Source organism: Hyaena hyaena, unplaced genomic scaffold (assembly GCF_003009895.1).
Source record: "Hyaena hyaena isolate Hyena2069 unplaced genomic scaffold, ASM300989v1 scaffold_345, whole genome shotgun sequence".
Lineage (NCBI taxonomy): Eukaryota > Metazoa > Chordata > Mammalia > Carnivora > Hyaenidae > Hyaena > Hyaena hyaena.
The window spans coordinates 1119779-1146569 of NW_024080976.1; the positions used below are offsets into that span (position 1 = coordinate 1119779).

General features: G+C 37.5%; 1 protein-coding gene across 4 annotated transcripts; it reads left to right on the top strand.

The window, feature by feature from the left end:
- The first annotated feature begins 6560 nt into the window (after positions 1-6560).
- Positions 6561-26564, top strand: ZNF260 (zinc finger protein 260). Of its 4 annotated transcripts, XM_039249735.1 has the most exons (4): positions 6561-6713; positions 9566-9760; positions 20388-21907; positions 22285-26564. In XM_039249735.1, the coding sequence occupies exons 3-4, from the start codon at positions 20851-20853 to the stop codon at positions 22302-22304; spliced, it is 1077 nt and encodes a 358-aa protein (XP_039105666.1). In that variant the 5' UTR covers positions 6561-6713; positions 9566-9760; positions 20388-20850; the 3' UTR covers positions 22305-26564. The 4 variants fall into 4 exon arrangements, with proteins under 4 accessions (XP_039105666.1, XP_039105662.1, XP_039105663.1 ...); XM_039249731.1 differs by having other exon boundaries at positions 6562-6713; positions 20388-26564; XM_039249732.1 differs by having other exon boundaries at positions 6562-6713; positions 9590-9760; positions 20388-26564.
- Positions 26565-26791: the final 227 nt, after the last annotated feature.

Consider the following 26791-nt stretch of genomic DNA (forward strand, 5'->3'; position numbering starts at 1 on the left):
ATAACATTCCAATTACAGGAATCCCAGAAGAGAGAAAAAGAGAGCAGAAAATTTACTTGAAGAAACAATGACTGAAAACTTCCCTAATCTGGGGAAGGAGACAGATATCCAGGTCCAGGATGCACAGAGAACCCCCAACAAAATCAAGAAAAGCAGATCCACACCAAGGCATATTACAATCATACTGGCAAAATACAGTGGTAGAAAAAAGTAGCAAGACAAAAGAAAACAGCTACATGCAAAGGATCATAGGCTATCAGTGGAGTTTTCAGCAGAAACTTGCAAAGCCAGAAAGCAGTGGCATGATATATTCAAAGCGCTAAATGAATACTCTATCCATCAAGCCTATCATTCAGAATAGAAGAAGAGAGTTTCCCAGACAAACAAAAAATAAAAGAATTCATGATCACTAAACAAGCTCTGCAAGAAATATTAAAGGGGACTCGTTGAGTGCAAAGAAACTCTTTGTTTCCTACCTTCACACTGACTAAAAATGACAGTATGAAGGTAGGAAACAAAACGGCAGTAAAAATGAATATTTCTGTAAAAAATAAGTCAAGAACCTCACACATACAGAAAAAAAGGATGTGAAATATGACACCATATACCTAACATGGGGAGGACAGGAGTAAAGAATAGGTTCAAACTGAAATGACCATGAACTTAATATAGACTGCTATATACAGAAAATGTTATGTACATACCTAATGGAAACCAGAAACCAAAAACTACTAATAGATATGCAAAGAAAAAGAGAAATACAAATATATCACTAAGGTAAATCAGCAAACCGTGAAAGACAAGAAAGAATCAGAGAAAATCTTTAGAAACAACTACAAAACAAGTAATAAAGAGGTAATAAATACATATCAATAGTTACTTTGAATGTAAATAGAGTAAACATTCCAATCAAAAGACATAGGGTGACAGAAGAGATTAAAAAACAAGCCCCCTCTTCTTTTTTAATGTCTTTTATTTTATTTTGAGAGACAGAGGCAGAGAGCAAGTGAGTGAGGGGCAGAGAGAGAGGGAGACACAGAATCTGAAGCAGGCTCCAGGCTCTGAGCTGTCAGCACAGAGCCCGACATGGGGCTCGAACCCACAGACTGTGAGATCGTGATCTGAGCCAAAATCGGACACTCAACAAACTGAGCGACCCAGGTGCCCCAACAAGCGCCCTCTATATGCTGCCTGCAAGAGACTAATTTTAGACCTAAAGATATCTGCAGTTTGGAAGTGAGGGAATGAAGAAACATTTATCATGCAAATGGATGTCAAAGAAAGCTGAAATAGCAATATTTAGATCAGACACAAGAGATCTGAAACAGAGACAAGAGACAACGAAGGACACTATATAACAATAAAGGGGATCGATGCAACAAGAAGATATAACAGTTATAAATATTTACAGACCCAACATGAGAACACCCAAACACAAAGAAGCTAATAACAAATAAAAGGTAACAAATCTACACTAATGCAATAATGGTAGGGAACGTTTACATGCCACTCACATCAACGGAGAGATCATCCAAACAGAAAGCCAATGAGGACTTTGAATCATACACTGGGCCAGATAGATATATTCAGAACATTCCATCCTAAAATCACAATACACAGTCTTTTCAAGTGCAGATGGAACATTCTCCAGAATACATCACATATTAGGCCAAAAAACAAACCTCAACAAATTCCAAAAGACTGAAGTCATACCATGCATCTTTTCTAACTACAACACTATGAAACTAGAAGTCAACCACAAGAAAAAAATCTGGAAAGACCACAAGTACATGGAGGATAAATAACATACTACTAAATAATGAATGGGTTAATCAGGAAATAAAATAAGAAACTTAAAAAGTACATGAAAACAAATGAAAATGAAAATAGTTCAAAATTTTTGGGATGCAGCAAAACAAGTTCTAAGAGTTCTAAGAGAAGTTTATAGCAATACAGGCCTATCTCAACAAGCAAGAAAAATCTCAACCTAACCTTACAATTAAAGGAGTTAGAAAAAGAACAATAAACAAAAACTAAAGTCAGCAGAAGGAAGGAAATAATAAAGAGCAGAAATAAATAATATAGAAACTTAAACAGTAGAAAAGATCAATGAAACCAGCAGCTAGTTCTTTGAAATATCAATAAAACTGATAACCCTTTACCCAGACTTATCAAGAAAACAAGAGAAAGGACCCTAAATAAATAATCACAAATGTGAGAGAAATACAACAAAGAGCACAAAAATACAAGAGAATATTATGAAAAAATATATGCCAACAAATTGGACAACCTAGAAGTAATGGAAAAATTCCTAGAAACATATAACCTACCAAAACTGAAGCAGGACGAAAATTTGAATAGGCCAATTATCAGCAATGAAATTTAATCAGTAATCAAAAAACTTCAAAACAAACAAAAGTCCAGGAATTAACTTCACAGGTGAATTCTACCTATGCCTATTTTTCTCAAACTATTCCAAAAATCAGAAAAGGCAGGAAAACTTCCAAATTCATTCCATGAGGTCATCATTACCCTCATACCAAAAGCAGATAAAGACACAACAAAGAGAACTACAGGCCATTATCTCTTATGACTATAGATGGAAAAATTCTCAACAAGATACTAGCAAACAGAATCCAATAATACATTTAAAAATCATTCACCATAATGAAGTAAGATTTATTCCTGGGTTGCAAGTGTGGTTACATATTTGCAAATCAATCAACATGACAGATCACATCAATAAGAGAAAGGATAAGAACCATATGACCATTTCAGGGTACTGAGTGGCTCAGCTGATTGAGCGTCCAATCAGGTCATGATCTTGCATTTCGAAAATTTGAGGCCCACAAGGGGCTCGCTGCTGTCAACGCCAAGCCTGCTTTGGATCCTCTGCCCACTTCTTCCCCGCAAGCCCCCACCCAGCTCACAAGTTCTCTCTCAAAAATAAACTTTAAAAAATAAAAAGAACCCTATGACCATTTCAATAGATGCAAAAAAGCACTTGACAAACTACAACATCCATTCATGATAAAAAAAACTCTCACCAAGGGTGCCTGGGTGGCTCAGTCAGTTAAGCATTCAACTCTTGATTTTGGCTCAGGTCACAATCTCAGTTTGTGAATTCAAGTCTTGAATCAGGCTCTGTGCTGGCAGCAGAGTCTGCTTGGGATTCTCTCTCTCCTTCTCTCTCTGCCCCTCCCTCACTCTCTAATGCTCTCTCAAAATAAATAAATAAACATTTAAAAAATACCAACAGTTTTTTACAGAACTAGAACAAACAATTCTAAAATCTGTATGGAACCACAAAAGACCCTGAATATCCATAGCAATCTTAATAAAGAAGGGTGAAGCTGGAGGCACCATAATTCTTTACATCAAATTCTATTACAAAGCTGTAGTAATCAAAACAGTATGGTACTGGCATTAAAACAAACACATAAATCAATAGAACAAAATAGAAAATCCAGAAATGAACCTACAACTGAACGGTCAATTAATCTTTGACAAAGCAGGAAAGAATATCCAATGGGAAAAAGACAGTCTCTTCAGCAAATGGTGGTGGGAAAACTGGACAGCAACGTGCGAAAGAATGAAAGTGGACCACTTTCATACAGCATACACAAAAATAAATTCAAAATGGATTAAAGATCTAAATGTGAGACCTGAAACCAAAAAATCCTAGGAAAGAGTACAGGTAGTAATTTCTCTGACATTTGCTGTAGCAATTCTTTTCTAGATAAGTTCCCTGTGGTAAGGGGAACAAAAGCAAAAACAAACTATTGGGACTACATCAAAAAGAAAAACCTGCATAGCAAAGGAAACAATCAACAAAACTAAAGGCAGCCTATGGAATGGGAGAAGATATTTGCAAATGGCATATCTGATAAATGTTAGTCTGCAAAATCTATAAAGAACTTATAAAACTCAACATCCAAAAAACAAATAATAAAATTTAAAAATGGGCAGAACACCTGAACAGACATTTCTCCAAGGACAACATACAGATGACCAAGAGACACATAGAAGGATGCTCATCACCACTTATCATCAGGGAAATGCAAATCAAAACTGCAATGAGGTATCACCTCACATCTGTCAGAATGGCTAAAATCAACAACACAAGAAACAAGTGTTGGCGAAGATGTGGAGAAAAAGGAACCCTCGTGCTCTGTTGGTGGGAATGAAAACTGGTGCAACCACTGTAGAAAAGGTATGGAAGTTCCTCAAATCAGAAATAGAAATAACCATATGATTCAATAATTCCACTACTGGGTATTTACCCAAAGAATACAAAAACACGAATTCAAAGAGATACACGCACTCCTATGTTTATGGCATTATTTACAATAGCCAAGATATAAAAGCAGCCCACGTGTCCACTGATTGTGAATGGATAAAGAAGACATGGTAAGACTCCGGGGTGGGTTGGTCGGTAGAGAGTCCAACTCTTGGTTTCCGGCTCAGGTCATAATCCCAGGGTCATGGGATCCAGTCCTGTGTTGGCTCCATACTGAGCATGGAGCACTTAGGATTCCCTCTCTCTCCCTCTACCCTTCTTCTTCTCTTTCTCTCTCAGAAGAAGAAGAAAAGGAAGAGGAGGAAGAAGAAGGGGGTACGGGAGGGGGAGGAAGCAGAAGAAGGGAGAGGAAGAAGAGGAGAGAAAAAAAAGAAGCAGTAGTAGTAGTATATATACACAATGGAATATTTTCAGCCACTAAAAGAATGAAATCTTGCCATTTCCAAGGACATGGATGGAGCTAGAGAGTATTATGCTAAGCAAAATACCTGAGTCTGAGAAAAACAAATACCATATGATTTTACTAATACAGGGAATTTAAGAAACAAAACAAACAAGCAAAGGGGGAAAAACACAAAGCAAGAAACAGACTATTAACTACACAGAACAAACTGATGGTTATCAGAGGGGAGGTGGGTGGGATGATGCATGAAACAGGGAATTAAGGAGTGCGCTTGTCCTGACAAGCACCCCCGGGTTTTTAAAATAAAAACTTAACAATATGTTCTCAAAGAATTTTCAATTATGAGGAAAGTTACAGTATCACTTAAATGAAAATATGTATGTATATGCACGTATATGAATCTACATGTTTATATGTGTATATAAGTAAAACCAATATCCTCAACATTCAATATAAAATGTCCCATTTGCTATATTAATTTTTTAAAAAGTGAGAGTGCAAGGAAGATATTTTCTAAGAGAAACAGTAGGTTGAGGTTGGTTACTTGATGGTTTCTAGGCATTTGCCAAGAAAGAAAAAAAAATCACGTCCTGAAAAAATAAAGCATTTCAGAAATAAAGAGAAAATACCAAGGCACCTTAAACACCACCATTATTTGCTACTGGAACGGAGAGCTCTCCCGGAGAAGAATCAAGATCGGGAAGGAGACAACAGACAATTCTGGGGGGTCTAGATGACAAGGTCAACTGGCTCCAGTTGCTCCTCCACATCAGAGCTTACAAATCAATCTTAGGGGTCAGATGGAAGAGTCAAGGTCTTTATTGTTAGGCTCACAGCCATCCTGTGCTACCACATATGACCATGTGTGCACAGTCACTAACACAATCTCCCCAAATCCATACAGTCTCATAACCACCACTAGACACAAAGTAACATCTTCAGTCACAAACACCTTCCCTACTCTCCCCACACAGTGCTCCACAGACATAATAGCCCCGGGAGCTCATTCACAAAGCTCTCTCTACACCTGTACAAAAAGTGGAATACAAGGTCACACGGTCACAACCGCATACTCACTACGGGGACACAAAGTCACAGGTAACCGACATCCATACACAGTGTTACACATAGTAACACATTAAAAGTCATACCACGGGGGACTCACAGTAGTATAAGTAGCCAATCCTCATCAGCACACACGGTATCACACACATTCACAATCACACATACACACCTCACTGGGACAGGGGCGGGATTTCACAACCGCCCCTCCTCAGCCCCTTCTGCCCGAACAGACTTAATACTCAGTCTCCCTCTCGACGCCAGGGGCTCTGGGCTTTTTTCAACCTCGGCCTCCTCTGAAACGTGTTAGTAGCCCGGCCGAACCGCTGAGAGACCACGACGAGCATCCACAGCTCAGCTCAAAGCTGCCCGCCTCGCTGTCAAGAGGAGCAGCGGACGCGGCGCCTCCTGGGAAATGTAGTTAAGCGCCGCACTCGCCACGGAGAAGATGGCGCTCGCCTTGCACCCTGCCAAAGAAATCCCCACCCTTACCCACCCTGAGGCATGAATAGCGCCCCAAAATGTTTCGGCGCTCCAGGAGTACGTAGCCTTGCACCTTGGCTCCTGCTTGGGGTAAGCCCGGCATGCCTGAACTGAGTTTATTATAACGCAAGGCACACCACTGCCCGCTCCCAAAGGTAAAGTTAACACAGGTCGAGTATTAAATTGAGTCCTGAAACTCGGTCTACTTACATTCCTCCCCCCACCAGGGAGACACTCCCACAAACTCTGGCGCAGGAAAGAAAGCGAAAAGCTGACTCGAACCACCAAAACTTATGGGAAATGTAGTCCGCAGTCAGAAAAGTAGAGGACCGGCCAATACCGACAGATTCTGTCCGGTACTGAGCCGGGGCTCGACAGAGCCCAGGAGACCTCTGGGAGTGTTAGCCAGCCAAGGAGTGCGCAGGCGCAGACTTTCTGGCTCGCCATAGTCGTCTTTGTCTGCCGGTGAGTTTGGGTTCGGCTTCGCAAAGCGCAGATCTGGGCGTGGGACCTGGTTTTCTGGGCTTAGAATCTGGTCAGGGAGGCTGTAAGGGAGGATTCTTAGAGACTGCGACATGGCTGGAGAGGGTAAAGGGGAGGAATCGCCTTCTATGACGTGCACTGTTCAAAGCCTATGTGGATGGGGGCAGGGGTACGGGAGGAAACTGGGGCGGGACCGCGACGGGTAGGTGACGGGAGTATGAGATTATTGTAAAGGTATCACTGGTGTGAGAACTCTGTGGTTCCAGGTGTGTGAGGATGGATGGCATCGTGAGCTTTATGGGGTCGTAACCTCAACCTCACTTTTCTCGTTTCTAAAATAACTAATAAAGATGCATCTTTCTGGAGCATCCGTTTTTCTGAAAGAAAGGGAAATGGCTAAGACATTGAGAGATAAGTAATTTTTAAAGCGATTTTTATATAAAAGCAGACTCATGATGCAGTTGAAAACAAAATCAGTATTAACAATTTTTTAAAGTAAACATTTCCGGGAAACTTGTTACTGGATGTCTAGACTCCCTGTATATATGGACTTAATTCTTTGGAGGAACTTTGGTAAGGCCGCTTTGAAAAGCCCTGGAGTAAGGAAGAGCTTTAAGAGCTAGTTTCCACGGTGTAGACAGCACAGAATTGGGAAGGATGATGTCCTCTCTTTGGTTCAGAGATATCAGGTAACAGATTTAAGATGCGCTTGTTTCTCAGTGATGTGGCAATGACTCCTAATTTGACCAGGTTTTCCCCAAACCAAAGGCTGGCCATTGTAAATGTAGGGAAACGAATTTTCTTCTATCCAAAACGACACTTCCTTCTAGTTTTGTATCACACTTAACGTTTTTCAATAAAATGAAAAAGTACCATGGTACAAAAATTCATATACACAAATAGCTTTGGTACATATAAAAAATAATCAGTAATCGTTATGAAGATAGAACTTAACAATAGTTCTAGGGATAAACAAGGGATAAACCTAGGGATAAACAAGAAATGTATAAAAATCTATATGACGATTGTTCATAAATGTTAATGAAAGACCCAAAATAACACTTGAACAAATGGAAATACATATCTTAGATTTTAAAAATCTGCAAGCTATTTTGTGAAGAAAGTGTGCCTGTTTGGTGTAATATATTACTTTTTTAGTAAGTAGGAAAAAGAATATGTATTCGTAGGTGTATGAAGAAACTTTTATCTATATGAAGATTATTCTTTAGTGTTAATGAAAGACCTTTTGAAGCTTACACGGCTCAGTCGGTTAAGCGTACAACTTTGGCTCAGGTCATGATCTCACCGTTAGTGGGTTCGAGCCCCATGTTGGGCTCTGTGCTGACAGCTAGCTCAGCGCCTGAAACCTGTCTTCGGATTCTGTGTATCCCTCTCTCTCTGACCCTCCCCTGGTCACGCTGTCTCCTATCTATCTCTCAAAAATGAATAAAACATTTTTAAAAATAAAGAAAAGAAAGGTTGTCAGAGGAGTGAGTTGCAACAGAGCTAGGACAGGGGTAAGAATCACATTTTTGCTTGCCTGTTTTGTATATTTCCATTTTTACCTGGGGTGGAGGGATTAGGTTTCTATGTTCACTCTATTACTTTTCAGATGTTTATCACTGCCTCATTCATAAATGTTTGACTTCTGATATACTACTCAGAATATGTATAATTCCAGTCAAAACCAAGAACTACCCCCCAAAAAAAGCTCCATTAATGACTTAATGTTTCTGTTTGTTCCTTAACTATTAATGTTCCTAAGTTTCTCACTTTGATCATATATATTTTTTAACCTCTAAAGAACAAAATTCCACTGCTATGGCTTCACGTGACATGTGACTAAAAAATGTCCAATTGGCTAATGGACAGCTCCATCTTGAGGCTTCACAGGAACTTGAAACTCTTTGTCCAAAATGTTAATTTTGGTATCTCCTGACTCCTGTGGTTTGCCTTCATCCATTCCCCTTTGCATTACCTGTTTGATCAATTAGTAACACTGTCCAGCCAGATTTTAAGCCTCTTATATCTGAGTAAGGCAAGAGCTTCTGAGTAATTTTGACTTTTATCTGTCACACTCCATTACATATTGGAGGCCTAGATTTCTTTTTTTTTTTTAATTTTTTTTAATTTATTTCTAGGAGAGAGAGAGAGACAGCGTGAGCAGGGGAGGGTCAGAGAGAGAGGGAGATACAGACTCTGAAATAGGCTCCAGGCTCTGAGCTGGCAGTCAGCACAGAGCCCAGCGCAGGGCTCGAACCCCCGAACCGCGAGATCATGACCTAAGTGAAAGTCGGATGCTTAACCGACTAAGCCACCCAGGCGCCCCTCTTTTTTTTTTTTTTTTTTAATGTTTATTTATTTTGAGAGGGGGAGGTAGAGAGGAAGAGTGGAGAGGGGGAGAGAATCCCACGCAGGCTCCATGCTGTCAGCACAGAGCCTATTGTGGGTTTGATCTCACAAACCATGAGATTATGACCTGAGCTGAGATCAAGAGTTGAACACTTAACTGGCTTAACCACCTGAGAAAATGTTTCTCTTGGGGAAAATGATATTCAAAACTGTGACTCTTCAATCAGGAGCAAGGCCACAAATGACACCTGCACAGGTTGTGATTCTGTGGAACTCTGACAACTCAGTTTCGTAATTTCTCTGTACAACCTAAATTCTGAAAATAAGGTTTCCCATTTCTGAAATGTGTGAAGGTTTTAAATGGCATAATGGGTTTAGCTGAAGATGCAAAGTGTAAGTACCCTTTTTCCATGTGCTCATGTGTATGTGTGTGCTCCAGCTTCTAAGCCAAAGGGTCATCATTACTTTGTTCTTTTTCATAGACCAGCTTCCTTGTGTATCCCTAGGAACTGCACTTCCTTTACCCTTCAAAACCATCAAGGGTCCTTTGGTCTCAGCATGAATTATGGGATACTGCTTTGACCCTCAAGAGTAATGTCGCAAGTCCTATGTGTCACTGTTTAAACAAGAAGAGCAATGGATAACTGAGGAAGAAATGTAAAGGAGGTGCTTTCCAGGTAAGAAAGAACCCAAAAGGTATGAATGGGATAAAGGTTCATCACAGTTATTTTTTTATGATATATCGTTTTTTTTTAATGTTTATTTGGTTTTGAGAGAGAGAGCACTGACGAGAGGAAGGGCAGAGAGAGAGAGACTGAGGATCCGAAGCGGCTCCACACGGACAGCAGAGACCTTGATGCAAGGCTCGAACTCAAATCAGAGATCATGACCTAAGCCAAAGTCAGATGTTTGCCAACTGAGCCACCCAGGAGCCTCTCTTATAGGTATTTGACCTGCAACCTCTGAAAAAATTTTTGAGGCAGTTTTTTTTTTTTTTTTTTTTAACAGCCCATGGGAGTAACAGTTGTTGGGAATTCTTTAGATACCTAAATAACATTTCCAGATTCTCTTGCTTGATCAGTGCTCTTTTTTTCTCAGATTCTGGGGGACTGGTTGCCCCTGTAACCTCTATTCTGGATGCCAGCCTTTTCAATTGTAGTCTCAATTTTATAAATTTTCTAGCCTAAATATTGTGTTCTCCCTTTCACGAAAAGTTTCCATTTTTCACTTCCCCCCTATTTGTCTAGACTCCTTCTCTTAAGCATTCAGTCATCTTACCAAGGATTATAGATCTGTAATCTTTCAAATCCTAGCATGTAGATTCTTTTCTAGAAATTTAACTCTCATTCATTTCTCCCCACTTACATCTTAGAGTTGAATGTCACCCCTTATCTTTATTTCCTGTTCTTTTCCACCTCCAACTATCATAGCACAACATTTCTCCCTCTCTTGCTTTTTAACAATATAGCAGACTTGGAAATTAGTGCTGACTTCCTACTAGTTCACCTGTTACTTTTAAGAAAAATAATACTATTGGGACACCTGGGTGGCTCAGTTGGTTAAGCGCCCGACATCTCTCAGGTCATGATCTCACAATTCGTGAGTTCAAGCCCTGTGTCAGGCTCTGTGCTGACAACTTGGAACCTGGGGCCTGCTTCAGATTCTGTGTCTCCCTCTCTCTCTGCCCCTCACCCGCTCATGCTCTGTCTCTCTCTCAAAAATAAGTAAACATTAAAAATAATTTTTAAAAAATACTATTATCTTTAAAATCCAAAACATCTACTTAATTGAAAATTAAGGGGTGCCTCTGTGGCTCATTCGTTTAAGCGTCTGACTCTTGGTTTCAGCTCAGGTCATGATGTCACAGTTTGTGAGTTCAAGCCCCACATCAGGCTCTGTGCTGACAGCTTGAAGCCTGCTTGGGATTCTTTCTCTCTTGCTCTCTCTGCCCCTTCCCCACTTGCACACAGACACACTCTCTCTCTCTCTCAAAAATAAATAAACAACAAATTTTTTTAAGAAAATTAAAACAATGGGTATGTCTTCTCAATCCTGGCCCTCAGTTCTCCATTTCTGTCCCCCAGAAGCAGCCACTATTAACTGTGCTTCTAAATGTTTTTATGAGCACACACAGAGGCTTTAATAATGACATGATTTGACTATGACAAGAATACTGTTGTTGCTATGTTGAGAGGAGTTATGTAAAGAGTCAAAGGCAAAAGTAGGAAGAATACTGAGGAGCCTATTAAATAATACAGGGAAAACATAATGTGGCTTAGACTTTGGTGGCCCTGGTGAGAATTATGAGAAATGACCAGATGCTGACTGTATTTTGAAGATAAAGCCAAGAGGATGTGGAAATATACTGGGTGTGTGACCTAGGAGAAAGTTGTTCTAGGCTTGAGCAACTGGGAAAATAGGTTGTTATTTAACAAGATGAGAAGAATTTGGGAGTTGGTTTGGGAGAACAAGGGTTTGGTTTGGGGCAGGGTAAATCAGGTCCCTATTAGACATCTGAGTGCAGATTTTGAGTAGCAAGTGGATATGCGAGTCAGTTGAGGAAAGAGGTCCAGACTAGTGATTAAATATTTTCAAAATATATATCAAAATGCCCAAATGTCAACCAAACTCTTAACTGTATTCTGTGAAAATGGTGACCTGTTAGATAAGGAGTTGGCAACTATACCCTACTATGTATTTTCGTAAAGAGTTTTACTGAAACATGGCCATGTTCAGTGAGTGCTTCTTGTCTATTCATTTTCTTATTGTCTGTGATTACTTTTATGCTACAATGCCTGAGTTGAGTAGATATCTGCTAAAAAGTTTATCAATCATGGTAAGGCTAAGTGACTGTAATAAACCCCAAAATGTACTGGTTTAAGAAATACAAGAATTGAGGAGCGCCTGGATGGCTCAGTCGGTTAAGTGTCTGACTTCTGCTCAGGTCATGATCTCACGGTTCGTGGGTTTGAGCCCTGCATCGGGCTCCGTGCTGACAACTAGCTCAGAGCCCGGAGACTGTTTCAGATTCTGTATCTCCCTCTCTCTGACTCTCCCCTGCTCTCTCTCTTGCTCTCGCTCTCTCTCTCTCAGAAATAAATTAAACACTAAAGAAATAAAAGAATTGATTTCTTGGTTACATAACAGTTAATGTGGTGAGTAGTGAAGATTTGCATGGTAGCTTTGGTCTTTGTGATCCTTTAATGATCCAGATATTTTCCAGATTGTCTCTTTATCATTTATTTGTGGTTGAAACTGGGTCAACAGTGCATCCTGGTTCTAGCCAGGTAGAGAAGGGAGAAATGACCACTATAGGGCAAGAGGTCAGTAAACATTTTCTGTAAATGTCAAGATAATAAATACTTTAGGCTTTTTAGACCCTAGGATCTCTGCTGCAACTACTCAAGTCGGGCATTATAGCACAAAAATAGTTTCCTTGGCATTAGACTATTTTGATTTCTATTTTGAAAATATTTTTAGGGGCATCTGGGTGGCTCAGTCAGTTAAGTGGCTGACTCTTGATTTCAGCTCAGGTCATGATCTCGCGGTTCATGAGTTTGAGCCCCGCATCAGGCTCTGTGCTGACAGTGTGGAGCCTGCTTGAGATTCTCTCTCTACTGTCTCTCTACCTCTCCCCCACTTGCTCTGTCTCTGTCTCCCTCAAAATAGATAAATAAACTTAAAAAAAAAAATACAAGGTGTTTTAATTACCAAGATGTTATTTCTGTGTTTTCTTTAATTAGGAGTATAATGGGTTAAGTCCTGATCTGTTCTGCATCATACTGTTTGCAAATATAATGAATTTAAGAATTGGAAAATTTAAAATAAATGCTATTACTGTCATTTGTAAAAGTTTATTAAATTCCACATCTTGAGCCATCAATTGGGGTAATAAAATAACAATTGTCTCTTTTCTATATTTACTGTTTAGGTTTTTTTGTCTTTTCTGGTCTCAGTTTTCATAGGTAATATTTGGTTTTCAAATTTATATGTATGGAGGTGAGCAAATAATCTCTGTAGTCCTTTTCTGTCTATGGTTATTTCCAAGTGATCATTTTTTATTTTTATAATTTTTCTGTTATTCCTCTTTAGTTTTCCCTAAGAATCAACTTGTGGATTATTTCTAATTCTGTTTGTAATGTTTAATTTTTCTTAACTCTAATTTTTTTTCTTATATTTACTTTTCCTTATTGTAATTCCTTGGTTTGAATGCTTATTTATTATGTTATTTCTTTTTGTTTTTTTAAACATTTATTTATTTACTTTGAGAGAGCCAAGCACACGCATGCAAATGAGGTAGAAGCAGAGAGAGAGAGAGGGAGAGAGAGAGAATCTCAAGCAGGCTCTTTGCAGTCACTGCAGAGCCTGATGCAGAGCTCAGTCTCATGAACTGTGGGATCATGACCTGAGCTGAAATCAAGAGGTGGTCGCTCAACAGACTGAACCACCCAAGCGCCCTATGTTTTTTTTTTTTTTTAGAATAATGTAAAAATTTATGTTAAAACCTATCCAAACATTTTTTCAAATATATTCTATAGGCTCTGATATACATTCTAAATTTTTCAGAATATATCTGAATGTTCTGCATTTTAATTTTCTGTTTGGCCAAAGTGTCTGTTCAAGCCGGTATATTTTGAAATTTACAAGTGAGGGATGCCTGGGTGGCTCAGTTAGTTAAGCGTCTGATACCAGCTCAGGTCATGATCTCACAGTTTGTGGGTTTGAGCTTGGTGTCAGGCTCTGTGCTGACAACTGGGAGCATGGAGCCTGCTTCAGATTCTGTCTCCCTCTCTCTCTCTGCCCCTACCCTACTTGTGCCCTGTCTCTCTTTCTCAAAAATAAACATTAAAAAATTTTTTTTAATTTGAAATTTACAAGTGAAAATTTCCTTTTTTCTAATGTAATTTTTAAAAAATATTTATTTTGAGAGACAGAAGTGAGAGAAAGTGCACATGCACGTGAGCAGGCGTAGGGCAGAAAGAGAGAGCTGAGAGAGAATCCCTAGTAGGCTCTGTGCTGTCAGTGCAAAGCTTGACGCAGGTCTGGATCTCATGAACTGTGAGATCACGACCTGAGCTGAAATCAAGAGTCAGTCACTTAACTGAGCCACCCAGGCACCCCTGTTTTAGATGTGTACCTTATATAGAGAGTTTATGTAGGTTTTATTATATCGTTGTTAAACCTTAGCATGTGTCAAAATCATCTGGAGGGCTTGTTAAATACAGATTGCTGGGCCTTACCTGCAGGTTTTCTTGATTCAGGAAATGAGTGTTGGAACCTGAGAATTATCTGTATAAGCCTGTCACAGTCTTTTTCTTTTAAAAGTACTTTTTATTTGAGTTGTATTTATTGACAGAAACAGTATGGTTAGTGTTTGTTCTTTTATTTAATATTATGTATTCTGTTTTATTTATTTAAAAAAAAACTTTTTTTAATGTTTTTATTTATTTCTAGGAGAGAGAGAGACAGCATGAGCAGAGGAGGGTCAGAGAGAGAGGGAGTGACAGACTCTGAAACAGGCTCCTGGCTCTGAGCTGGCAGTCAGCACAGGGCCCGACGCGGGGCTCGAGCCCACGAACCGCGAGATCATGACCTAAGCGAAAGTCGGACGCTTAACCGACTAAGCCACCCAGGCACCCCTATGTATTCTGTTTTAAATTTGACCTCATCTTTTTTATCATTTATCGTAGGATCTTTGGTTTCCTTGTCTTGGGTATATATGTCTCTCCTTCTGAAAATAATGGAAAGTTTGTTATATTTTATTTTAATAATTATTTTGTTATATTCTCTTGGTTGCATTTATATTTACAACTTTCTTAGTTTTCATCTTTCATTTCTTTAGGTATTATATTTACTCCCCACTAAGGAATGACATTTATTTTATACATTAGTATATTTTTAGTCTCTCTCCTCTTTTCACCACATGGTTGGTAGTTGTGATTATTATTCCAGTTTTAAATAGTATCACTTGTACCCTTCTTCCCTCCCCCTTCATATATATGAAATTATTTGCATGTTCGCCTTTGTGCAGTGGTCCATCTATCAAAGTCCTATCCATTATTTACCCTTGGGCTTCATTTTTACTAAAATGTCTCTCCATTATCACTTTAGCCCAGTATCTCTAACCTCTCGACTACAGCATATTATAATTTCCAGAGCAACTTGGATCCTAAGTATATACTGTCATACATTTGTATATTTCCTTTCCTGTTGAAGACCTGCATTGAAGCTCATTGAGAGAAAGGCTGGTATTTTACCCTTCTTATCTGCAGTCTAGAGCACAAAGAAGATGGTTAATAAATAATTAGTGATTGTTGTAGAGCTTCAGGTGTGGAAAGATTTACTTTTTCAGCTTTATTGAGGTGTAATTTCCATAACAGTCACCCCCTTTAAATATATCATTTGATATATTTGGTAATTGTATATAGTCATAAAACCAATACCAAAACCAACATGTAGAACAGATCCATCACAGTTCTTTGTGCCCTTTTGCTGTAGAGTCATACCCCTACTCCATCCCTGGTGATCACTGACTGGCTTTATGTTACTAGAGCGTGCCGTTCTAGAATTCATATAAATGTAGTCAAATACTGCATAATCTTTAGCATTTAATTTCTTTGATTTAGTTCTACATTTTTGAGATTAATTCATGTGTATATATTTCATTCCTTTTTATTGCTGACTATTAGTATTAAGTATGGACATAATTTGTCTATCATTGATAGACATTTAGATTATTTCCATTTTGGGCTATTAGTGAATAACACTATTATGAATATTCATATGCTAGGTGTTTGTGTCAATCTACATGTTCATTTTTCTTGAATAAATGCCTAGAAATGGGATTGCTACACAGAATAAGTATATATTTAACTTTATAAAATACTCAAATTGTGTTCCAAAGTAACTATATCATTTTTCGTTTGCACCTACAGTTTTTTGAGAGCTAGTTGCTTCACATTCATACACTTGGATTGGCAGTTGTTTTAACTTTAGTCATTTTAATGGATATGTAAGGTATCTCACTGGGATTTTAATAAGCATTTTTCATCACTAGTTTGGATGAAGGTCTAATGTACTTATTGGCCATTCATATATCTGATTTTGTGAAATACCTGTTGTAGTCTTTTACCCATTTTACAATTTAGATTATCTTTTTGTTACTGAGATTTAGGAGTTCTAGATATTTTGGATATGAGCCCTTCATCAGTTTCTACCAGTCTGGCTTTCCGTTTTTTTTTTTAACTGCGTTTTTTGAAGGGCATTAGTTTTTTATTTTCATGATGTCTAGTTTTAACACTTACATTGAGGCCTTTAATTCAATTTGAGTAAATTTTTGCTTATGGCATGCAGTAAAGGTTGAGGGTTTTTGTCTTCTAATTTTAGGAATTATAGCATTGATGTAACAGCATATTAATGGAGTCAGCTCTTACAATGATTTATAAGAAAATGAAGAGGTGTGCCTGGCTGGCTCAGTTGGTAGAACATGCGACCCTTGATCTCAGGTTTGTAAGTTTGAGCTCCCTGTTGGGTGTAGAAATTACTTAAAAATAAAATGTTAAAAAAAAAAAGGAAAGGATAAAATTTTAAGAGGGACAGGACAGATAAGGATAACATTGAAGATTTGCAGCCAGTAGAAAATAGTTATAAAAGAAAGGATTAAGAGGGAGGACAAGAAAAGAGCTCTTCACAAAAGAAGAGCTTTGGTGTCAGTTATTTCAGGCATAATGATAAAATGAAAACTGAAATTGATGGCAATGACAGTTTCTGTATCTAGAAATGATAGTATCGATAATCAGAACACTGCAGTAAATCAGATTTCAAGGCAAAAATGGCTGTTTTCTGGCTTATTTTACTTCTTTTCATTAAATACATGTGCACTTTGCTGTTTAGCCATGTGAAACTTAATTGCAACTAGACAAAAAGAGTACTATAGTTATTATACAATTACAAATCAGTTCAGGTTAAAAGGCTCAAGTCTTCAAGGACATCTCTGCAGGTCTAACAAGTAGGGGCTTTTAAAAGTTTGAAATAGGATTGGGGCGCCTGGGTGGCTCAGTTGGTTAAGCGTCCGACTTTGGCTCAGGTCATGATCTCGTAGTTTGTGGGTTCGAGCCTCGTGTCGGGCTCTGTGCTGACAGCCAGCTCAGAGCCTGGAGCCTGTTTCAGATTCTGTGTCTCTCTCTCTCTGACCCTCCCATGCTCACACTGTCTCTCTCTCTGAAATAAATAAAACCTTAAAAAATTAAAAAAATAATAAAATAAAAGTGAAATAGGATTATAGCTATGCTTGTACGATCCTTCCTCACCCACAGTTCCTTCTCCACAAAGGCAACCACTTTCAACTCATTTAACTGTGTCTAATGGTGCTTATTCTCAAATTTTATACATCTATTTTACCTACTTTTGATTTAATCATTTAAAAATATTATCAGCTTGGGGGTGCCTGGCTGGCTCATTAGGTAGAGCATGTGACTCTTGATCTCAGGTTTGTAAGTTTGAGCCCCACTCTGGGTGTAGAGATTACTTAAAAATAAAATCTTTGGAGATACCTGGGTGGTTCAGTTGGTTGCGGTCTGACTTCAGCTCAGATCATGATCTCATGGTTCATGGGTTCAAGCCCTGCATCAGGCTCTGACAGATCAGAGTCTGGAGCCTGCTTTGGATTCTGTGACTCCCTCTCTCTCTGCTCCTCCCCAGCTTGGTTCTGTCTCTCAAAAATTATAAATAAACATTAAACTTCATTTTAAAGGGGTGCCTGTGTGGTTCAGTCAGTTAAGCGTCGGACTTCAGCTCAGGCCATGATCTCATGGTTCATGGGTTGGAGCCCGCGTCTCGCTCTGTGCTGACAGCCAGCTCAGAGCCTGGAGCCTGCTTCAGATTCTGTTGTCTCCCTTTCTCTCTGACCCTCCCCTCCTCACGCTGTCTCTCTCTCTCAGAAATAAATGAAACATTAAAAATTTTTTTAGTAAAAGTCTTTTGAAAATAAAATCTTTTATACATAGATAACTTTATATAATATATATATAAACATATATATAAGTTTTTTCCAGTCATTTTTTTCTTTCTTTCTTCCTCCTTTTTTTTTTTTTTTTTTTAATTATTCTGGGAGATTTCCGGGAATTTTTTTTACGTAAGCTGTTGAATTTTTGGGGTCAACATCATATTGTTTATTTGCAAAAGCACTTCTTTATAGAACTCTGTGGATAGAGGCACCTGGGTGGCTCTATTGGTTAAGCATCCAGCTTCAGCTCAGGGCATGATCTCTCACTGTGAGTACGAGCCCTGCATAAGGCTCTGTGCTGACAGCTCAGAGCCTGGAGCCTGCTTCAAATGCTGTGTCTCCCTCTCTCTGCACCTCCCCCACTCACACTGTCTCTCTGTAGGGGCGCCTGGGTGGCTCAGTCAGTTGGGCAGCTGACTTCAGCTCAGGTCATGAGCTCGTGGTTCATGGGTTCGAGCCCTGCATCAGTCTCTGTGCTGATGTTTCAGATTCTGTGTCTCCCTCTCTCTCTGACCCTCCCCTGCTCACACTGTCTCTCTCTCTCAGAAATAAATAAAATATTAAAAAACATTTTTTAAATAAACATTTAAAAACAATTAAAAAAAGAACTTTGTTGATATTTCAGTGCTTTGTATGTTTTCAGTGCTTCTGTGATACTAATTTTTATTGTTTATATGTGTTTCTTTTCTTCCTTTCCTTGTTTTTATCCTTGTTTTTATCTAGATTTCACAACAGGGCTTTCATCAATTTTTTGTGATCTTTAGCTCTATGTTAAAATTTAACATTGAGGTACCAGAAATATTATTGTAATCTTTGTGCATGATTAAGAGTTGTAAAATGATGGGCTTTGCTATGCGGCATTTAGTCAGCTATTTAGGTTATTCTTTTATATGACTCCAAGCATAAATATCTGTAAGTGTTTTCACGGTCTTCTCATTTTTTCCAGTAAAGAACCCTCCCAGGGGTGCCTGGGTGGCTCAGCCGAGTGTCAGATTTGATTCAGCTCAGGATATGAACTCATGGTCTGTGAGTTCGAGCCCTGCGTGGGGCTCTGTATGGAGCCTGCTTGGGACTCTCTCTCTGCCCCTTGTATGCATGCTCTCTCTCTCTCAAAATAATTAAAAATTAACTTTAAAAAAAAGAAAAAGCCTTTCTATTGTTTGACACCAGCAACCACCAGCATTTGTAAAGAGCAGCAGTACAAAGGGGTTGGAACCCTGTTCTTCACAGGAATTTTTACTCCCTCTTTTCAGTATCCACTTTGCCTATCATCACTAAGTTTGGAGCCTCTCCGTTATACTTTGGATAATAAATTTCTATTTCCTTCCAGTTGGGAGAATTAGGTACATAAGCTGCTTCTTTTATAATCATTTTATAAGTTCCACCTTCCACTCTTACCCAGTCACTCCATTTATAGAGCCTTTGTTGAAAGCTGTGTCACAAATTACCTGTTTTTAGGTAGCATCCTCTTCTGGCTTTTTAGTTAAGTCACTCAATTCTGCTGCTAATTTATAGTTGTTTATTTGCTTTCCTTTCAAAATTTCCTAAATCTTTTCACCTTCCAGTGTCTCCTCAACCACTGCAGTGTTTATGAGTATATGCCCTACATCCTCGTACTACCATTTTAATGGAGTTTCAGGAAGATATAGGATAAATATTTAACCACATGTCCTTTTTAATAATAATTCTATTCATTTTATTTTTTATCCTTTCATCCTAGGCTCTCCCAATCTTATGTGTTTGTCCTTTGATCCTGTTTGTCACCTGTTTGTTATATTTAATTTTACTGACTTCTAAAATGTACAAAGCTACATTTAAAAACAGTTTGAACAGGGCAGCTGGGTGGCTCAGTTGGTTAAGCATCCCAACTCTTGACTTCGGTTCATGTCATGATCTCACAGTTCATGGGTTCAAGCCCAACATTGGGCTCTGTGCTGATGGCGCAGAGCCTGCTTGGGATCCTCTCTTTCTCCCTCTCTCTCTGCCCTTCCCCAGCTCGTGTGCACACTTTCTCTCTTCCTCAAAATAAGTAAACTTAAATAATAAAAATAAAAACAGTTTAAGCTACATGGCCCTGTGAATGTTATTTGTATTTAAGCTTTCTTTTATACTGGGGGACTAGGTTTGAAATAGTCTATTTTACAATACCACATTTTAAAAGTTTTGTTAAAAACACTGGGAAAAATCACAAATGTTATTGTTGATGATGATAGCTACTTTATTGGATGTTTACTACATGCCAGGCACTAAATATTTTAGTTATTAGCTCTTTTCAATGATGTTTTTTTATTCCCTTTTAGAAAAGGTCTGAGAAATTTATAAATAGATGAAGACTCAGCATAGAAGAAATCGGAGTTAAGTCTCATCCTTCTCCATGAAAATATAGCTAAGAAAAAAGTCAGAAAACCTGGGAGTAACAGAAAAGTATTTTCTCTGAGTACAGATGTTGATTCTTTAAGACTACATCTCTATGTATGAGATTCAGTTTAAGAGAGCTCAGAACATAATTTATACTCAAATATAAGTGGAGCTGTCTAAGAAAGAACCATTGATACTATATGTTTCATTCCAGTCAGTCTGTAATTGTCTAATCTCAGGATAAGCAATGTAAGTCTTTCATCACAAATCCAACTTCATTAGACACCTGAGAATTAAATACTGGAGAGAAACCTATGAATTTGATGAATGTAAAAACTTTCATCTCTGTCACATGTCAAGAAATACTGAAGAATTCTTGTTAGAAAAAATATCTGTGTGTTAAGAATGTTGGAAAGCCTTAAGCCTGAAGCAGATCTCCTTCAGCATGATCAAATTCATACTAGAGAGAAACCTCAGGAATGTAATGAATGTGGAAAAACCTTCAGCCTGAAGCAAAACCTCATAGAGCATAAGAAAATGCATACTGGAGAAAAATCTCATGAATGTACTGAATGTGGTAAAGTATTCTCTCGAGTCTCATCCCTTACTCTACATTTGAGAAGTCATACAGGAAAGAAACCATATAAATGTAATAAATGTGGAAAAGCCTTCAGTCAGAAGAGAAACTTCCTTTCTCATCAGAAACATCATACTGGGGAGAAACTCTATGAATGTGGGAAAGCTTCTATTCAGATGTCAAGCCTCATTAAACACCAGAGGAATCATACTGGAAACAAACCCTATGCATGTAAGGAATGTGGAAAAGCCTTCAGTGGCAAATCATATCTCACTGAGCATGAGAAAATCCATACAGGAGAGAAACCATTTGAATGTAATCAATGTGGAAGAGCCTTCAGCCAGAAGCAATACCTCATTAAACATCAGAATATCCACAGTGGAAAGAAACCCTTTAAATGTAATGAATGTGGAAAAGCCTTTAGCCAGAAAGAAAACCTGATTATCCATCAAAGAATACATACTGGAGAGAAACCTTATGAATGCAAAGGATGTGGGAAAGCTTTCATTCAGAAGTCAAGCCTCATTAGACACCAGAGAAGTCATACAGGAGAGAAACCCTATATATGTAAAGAATGTGGGAAAGCCTTCAGTGGCAAATCAAATCTCACTGAGCATGAGAAAATTCATATTGGAGAGAAACCTTATAAATGTAATGAATGTGGAACAATCTTTAGGCAGAAGCAATACCTCATTAAACATCACAATATTCATACAGGAGAGAAGCCCTATGAATGTAATAAATGTGGAAAAGCCTTTTCTCGAATCACATCACTTATTGTACATGTGAGAATTCATACGGGGGATAAACCTTATGAATGTAAAATATGTGGGAAAGCCTTCTGTCAAAGCTCATCTCTTACTGTTCATATGAGAAGCCATACAGGTGAGAAGCCCTATGGTTGTAATGAATGTGGGAAAGCCTTCTCTCAGTTCTCAACTCTTGCTCTACATATGAGAATCCATACTGGAGAAAAACCTTATCAGTGTAGTGAATGTGGGAAAGCTTTTAGCCAGAAGTCACACCATATTAGACACCAGAGAATTCATACTCACTAAAGCTTGATGAACGCCTTGAATTTAGGAAAAGCTTCAGCAAAACTCACTTAATAATATACCAGGAAATTCCTTTTACAATAACATGACTTGAATGTGGAAAATACTTCAACAGCAAGTCAAAACTTAAATACTAACAATTTTAATAAGTATCATAGTTTAAAATCCTATACTCCCAGAACTCCCACATTGTTGATATACTTTTAGGAGCAACCTCATTGAAGTAACCAGTCATGGACACTAAGCAACATGGTTCTGGAAGGCCTACCTGATGCATTAAGACAAAGAAATGAGAGGTATAAAGATTTGAAATTACGAGACAAAATTGTCATTTTTAAAATGTTTTGCTACATATGTAATCAAAATTACTCGTTCTTGATGCATTCATAGAAATCAAAGATTGGGACAGAATATTGTATTCAGAAACATGCATGCCTTTATGGGGAATTGGTAATTGATAGAGATGGTATCACAAGTTCGTAGGAAAATCATGGATGATTCAAAAAATGGTCTCAGGGTAACTGATTCTTCATGTGGAAAAAAGATCTCTGCCATAGTAATACATTAAAGTATTATGAAATTCAAAAGTATTGTAAAGACTAGAATGCAAAAAGCAAAACTTGGTAACATAAGAATTTTATAGGAGAATGTTTTCAAAACCTTGCAGTAGGAAAGAATTTCTAAAATAGATTCAAGAATACACTCTTGAGTATACATGCATATACCCAAGAAACTGATACATGTACTTAGAGAGTCATGTATCTTTATGTTCATTGCAGCATGAATTACATGAGCAAAAAATTAGAAACAAATGTGTGTTGCTTGTGAAATGGATAAATACAATGTGATGATAGGCACACAGTAGAATATTCTCTAGTAGTTAAGTATAACAGATTATATATATAAATATATTGACAGAAAGACCTGAAAAATCATGTAGAGTGAAAAAATGAAGGGATGAATGTATTCTAATTGTTAACTCTGAATTTGAATTAAATGAACACTAGTATTAAGTGTTAGTTACGGGTGAACATTTTTATGTAAAACTGAAGAATGGATTGGAAGGATACAGTCATTTCCCGAAAGTGGTTGCCTCTAGAAAGAAAGGTAGTGGAAAAGAAATGGGACCAAGCATGGTAATTAGAGGATATTTTCAATTTTGTACCTAAACACCATCATTAAAAAAGAAATAAAGATTCCAACTAAATATAACAATGTTAGTTAACGCTAGGTTCTGATAATATATGTGTTCTATTGTTTGTGCTATTTCTGAAAATTATAAAAGATAAAGATAGGAGTAGGAAAGCTGTACATGGAGTAAATGTAATAATGGGCTCACAATCCCAGGCAGATGCTAATATTTTATAGAAAATATTTCTAAAATCTTACCTTTACTATAAGTCATTTTTGAAAATTGGATGGTAGCTTAAATTATTTAAATGTACTTTTGCATGTCACATCACTACTATGTGTGGTCTCAACTCTGAAATTAAAGCATGATTCTGCAACAGGTTAGGTGGGTTACATATATTTAAGAATCATATCATTTAATAATACATGCAGAGACTTGATTTAAGAACTAGTTTCTACTGAAACATTTATCAGAAATTTTAAGAGTCCACATAACCAGTACTGACATTAAGAATTTGATATTTTTAAAATGAAGAAACCAGTTACTCTTAAATTTTTAAATATGCCACTGAGTAAAACTTCAACTCTTGCATTTCACCTTCAGTTTTAACCTCAAGATTTTTTTTTCTATTCTGCCAGCTATAACCAGTTGATCCCGTTTGTTTCTTTGGTGAAAACGGTGCTAAAAAAGGAGATCTGAGACCTTTTAAACAGTATTCTTTTATGTGAAGCAAATCTTTTTGACAGTTTTTGCTTGCTTGATCCCTTTCCACAACAACTTGACATATAAAGAGTTGTTAGTGCTCTTTTTGAACAGTGATAAAAATGAGATGCAGCATTTAAACTTTAGGTATATTTCAACTTTTTAAATACAAAATAATGAAATGCTAATGAAACCATAGTACTATATCACTTATTAGCAGTTTTGAAGATTGGTCTTGAGATAAGATTATAAATTCCAGGGTTGTTTATATATGTTTATCTACATGAATCTAAATTATCCTCTATTTTCTTCCATTCAAGCATTCCCCTTTTATTTCTTAAGTGTTTTGCTCTTCAGTTTGTGCAGCTTTGAAGTTGCCAGAGCAACTAAAAACTCTTAATTCAGACCAAACTAGGAGGATTACCTTTTGGTGCCTATCATGGGCTGGTGCCAAGGGGCAACAATGATTAGGATAGTCAGAGTAAGGTGAGTAACACCTGTGATACTGTATACTGTAAATGGACCCTGACATTCTCTACTGATTCAACTTGTTGCTAGTTATTTGCAACCACAAACAACAAACACCACAGTAAGCATTTTTTTTTTTTAACGTTCTTAAAATCAGACCTTAAATTTCAGATATTTTTTTTTCTGGGGATTGATTACAGGCAAAAGATTGTTAGATCAAAGGACATACACTATTTTTTAATTTTAATAGATACTATCAGTCATTTTCAGAAACACAGCTTTCCTCTAACACTGCAATAGATGGTAATATACTACTTAAATTTATGTTTGTATGATGAGTATACACCTTGACTGCTCCTAGATTTGCTTCTTTGTAAATTTTTGTATTGTTGGCTCATTTTCCTATAGGATTATTTATCTGTCAATTTTGAAGACCTCTTTATATATTAGACATTAGGAATTTGCCTAATTTTTGTCATAAAAATATTTTTTCCATAAAAAGATCTTAAACTTCTGTGTAACCTGATATGTATTTTTTCTAAGCTTATGGATTGGTTAAAAAGATACTTTAATCTCTAGATTGTATATGTAATTTTTCTTAGGTTTTCTTGCAAGTTGTTTATTGTTTACTTTTTTCAATATGTAAATATTTATCTAGAATTTATTTTTTAATGTCATATAAAATGAGGATTCATTGTTATTTTCTTCCAGATGGGTTTTCAGTTATATAAGCACAATTTGTTAAAATAACCCAACTACTCAGCAGCCAGTCACACAGTTCTGACACCAATCTGCAGTGTCCACCAACAGCAATCACAGATTTGAACTGGCAATCAAAAAAAAAAAAAAAAAACCAAAAAAAACCAGAATAGGCTTTAACCCAACATTAGGTTTATTATTAGCTTTGTCCTAAACAAAACAAAAAACCACCTTTACAATACTGCAACTAACCAAGCAAACATACCTTCCAGGACCTATGTACTGCTGAGGGGAGAAAAAGTTAGAATGGGTGTAGTTCACCTAAGCCCTGGGAAACATTAACGTTCTCACCCAGGACATCTTACTATAACCCACCACTGCATCTTACACACCCAGTTGTAAGACTGAAACCCACTTAAGCACAGGGAAACTACTGCCTTGGTTTCCCAAGACGGATGATGCCTTAGTCATATAGGCTATTAATGTCTACATGCCAATTCACAGCTCTCCCCTCATCTAGGTACAGGATACAAATGAGGAATCTACAGTAGTAGTTTCTTCAAGGAAACTGGTACAAAGGCAAATCTAAGGTCCTCTTTCTAGACATGGGTTAGTAGGAAAGACCTGTTGTTTTTACCAATACCACCCTTTTCCTATTTAACTGACTCAGCTATGTAATCCTTTAACCACATGATCTTTTCCTCATTCAACTGAAACTGCTTGTACTTTCACTTGTACCAAGACCTATTTCTGTATTCTTGTTTCACTAATCTATTTTTCTACTTCTATACTAATACCATATTAACTGATTTAACATTAGCCTTACCGTATTTTGATACTGCGTATTAGACCAAGTCCTCCTCACTGTTTTTCATAGTTTTATTGGCTATTCCAGTTTTCTTTCTATTTAAATGAAGACTGTTCTCAAAACACAAAACCCTTTTGATAGTTGGAATTACATTAAATTTATATACTTATTTTGGGAGAAATAACATTTTTGATTTTAAGTCTTTGTGACCCAAATTGTAGTGTGCCTTTGCATTTCTTCAAACTATGATCATGTCCTTCAGCATGAGGGTTCTGAGCAAAGTAATCTGAATAACATCCCTGCTTAATATTAGAAAATTTGTTAGTAGGATGAGTAAGAAAAATCCCTATTAGGGACTAAATGTTTGTAGCCCCTCAGAATTCATATGTTGAAGCCCTGATTTCTAGTGTGATGGTGTTTAGAGATGGAGCTGTAAGGAATTAGGTTGAGACTAGGTCATGAAGGTGGGACACTCATAATGGGAACAGTACCCTTATAAGAAGTAGAAGAGAGATTATAAGAACAGGAAGAGATTTCTTCCCATGGGTATACACAAAAAGTCATGTGAGACATGAGTAGCACAGTGAGAAAGAAGCTGTCTACATACTAGGAATTGGACCTTCACAGGGTTTGCCAGCCTCAACAATTGTAAGAATAAATGTCTGTTTAAACCCTCCAGTCTATGGTATTTTGTTATAATGCCCAAGATATGACAGTCCCTTTCCTGCTGAATTCTACTGTGCTCCTAATATGTGGTAAAATTAAAGCACTTTTCATTAGGAAAGTAAAATTCCAACTCCCATAAGGTCTACAAATTTTTTTAATTTAAAATTGTTTTTAACGTTTACTTTTGAAAAAGAGTGTGAGGAGGGGGGAGTGTGGAGTTACTGTTAAATGGGTACATA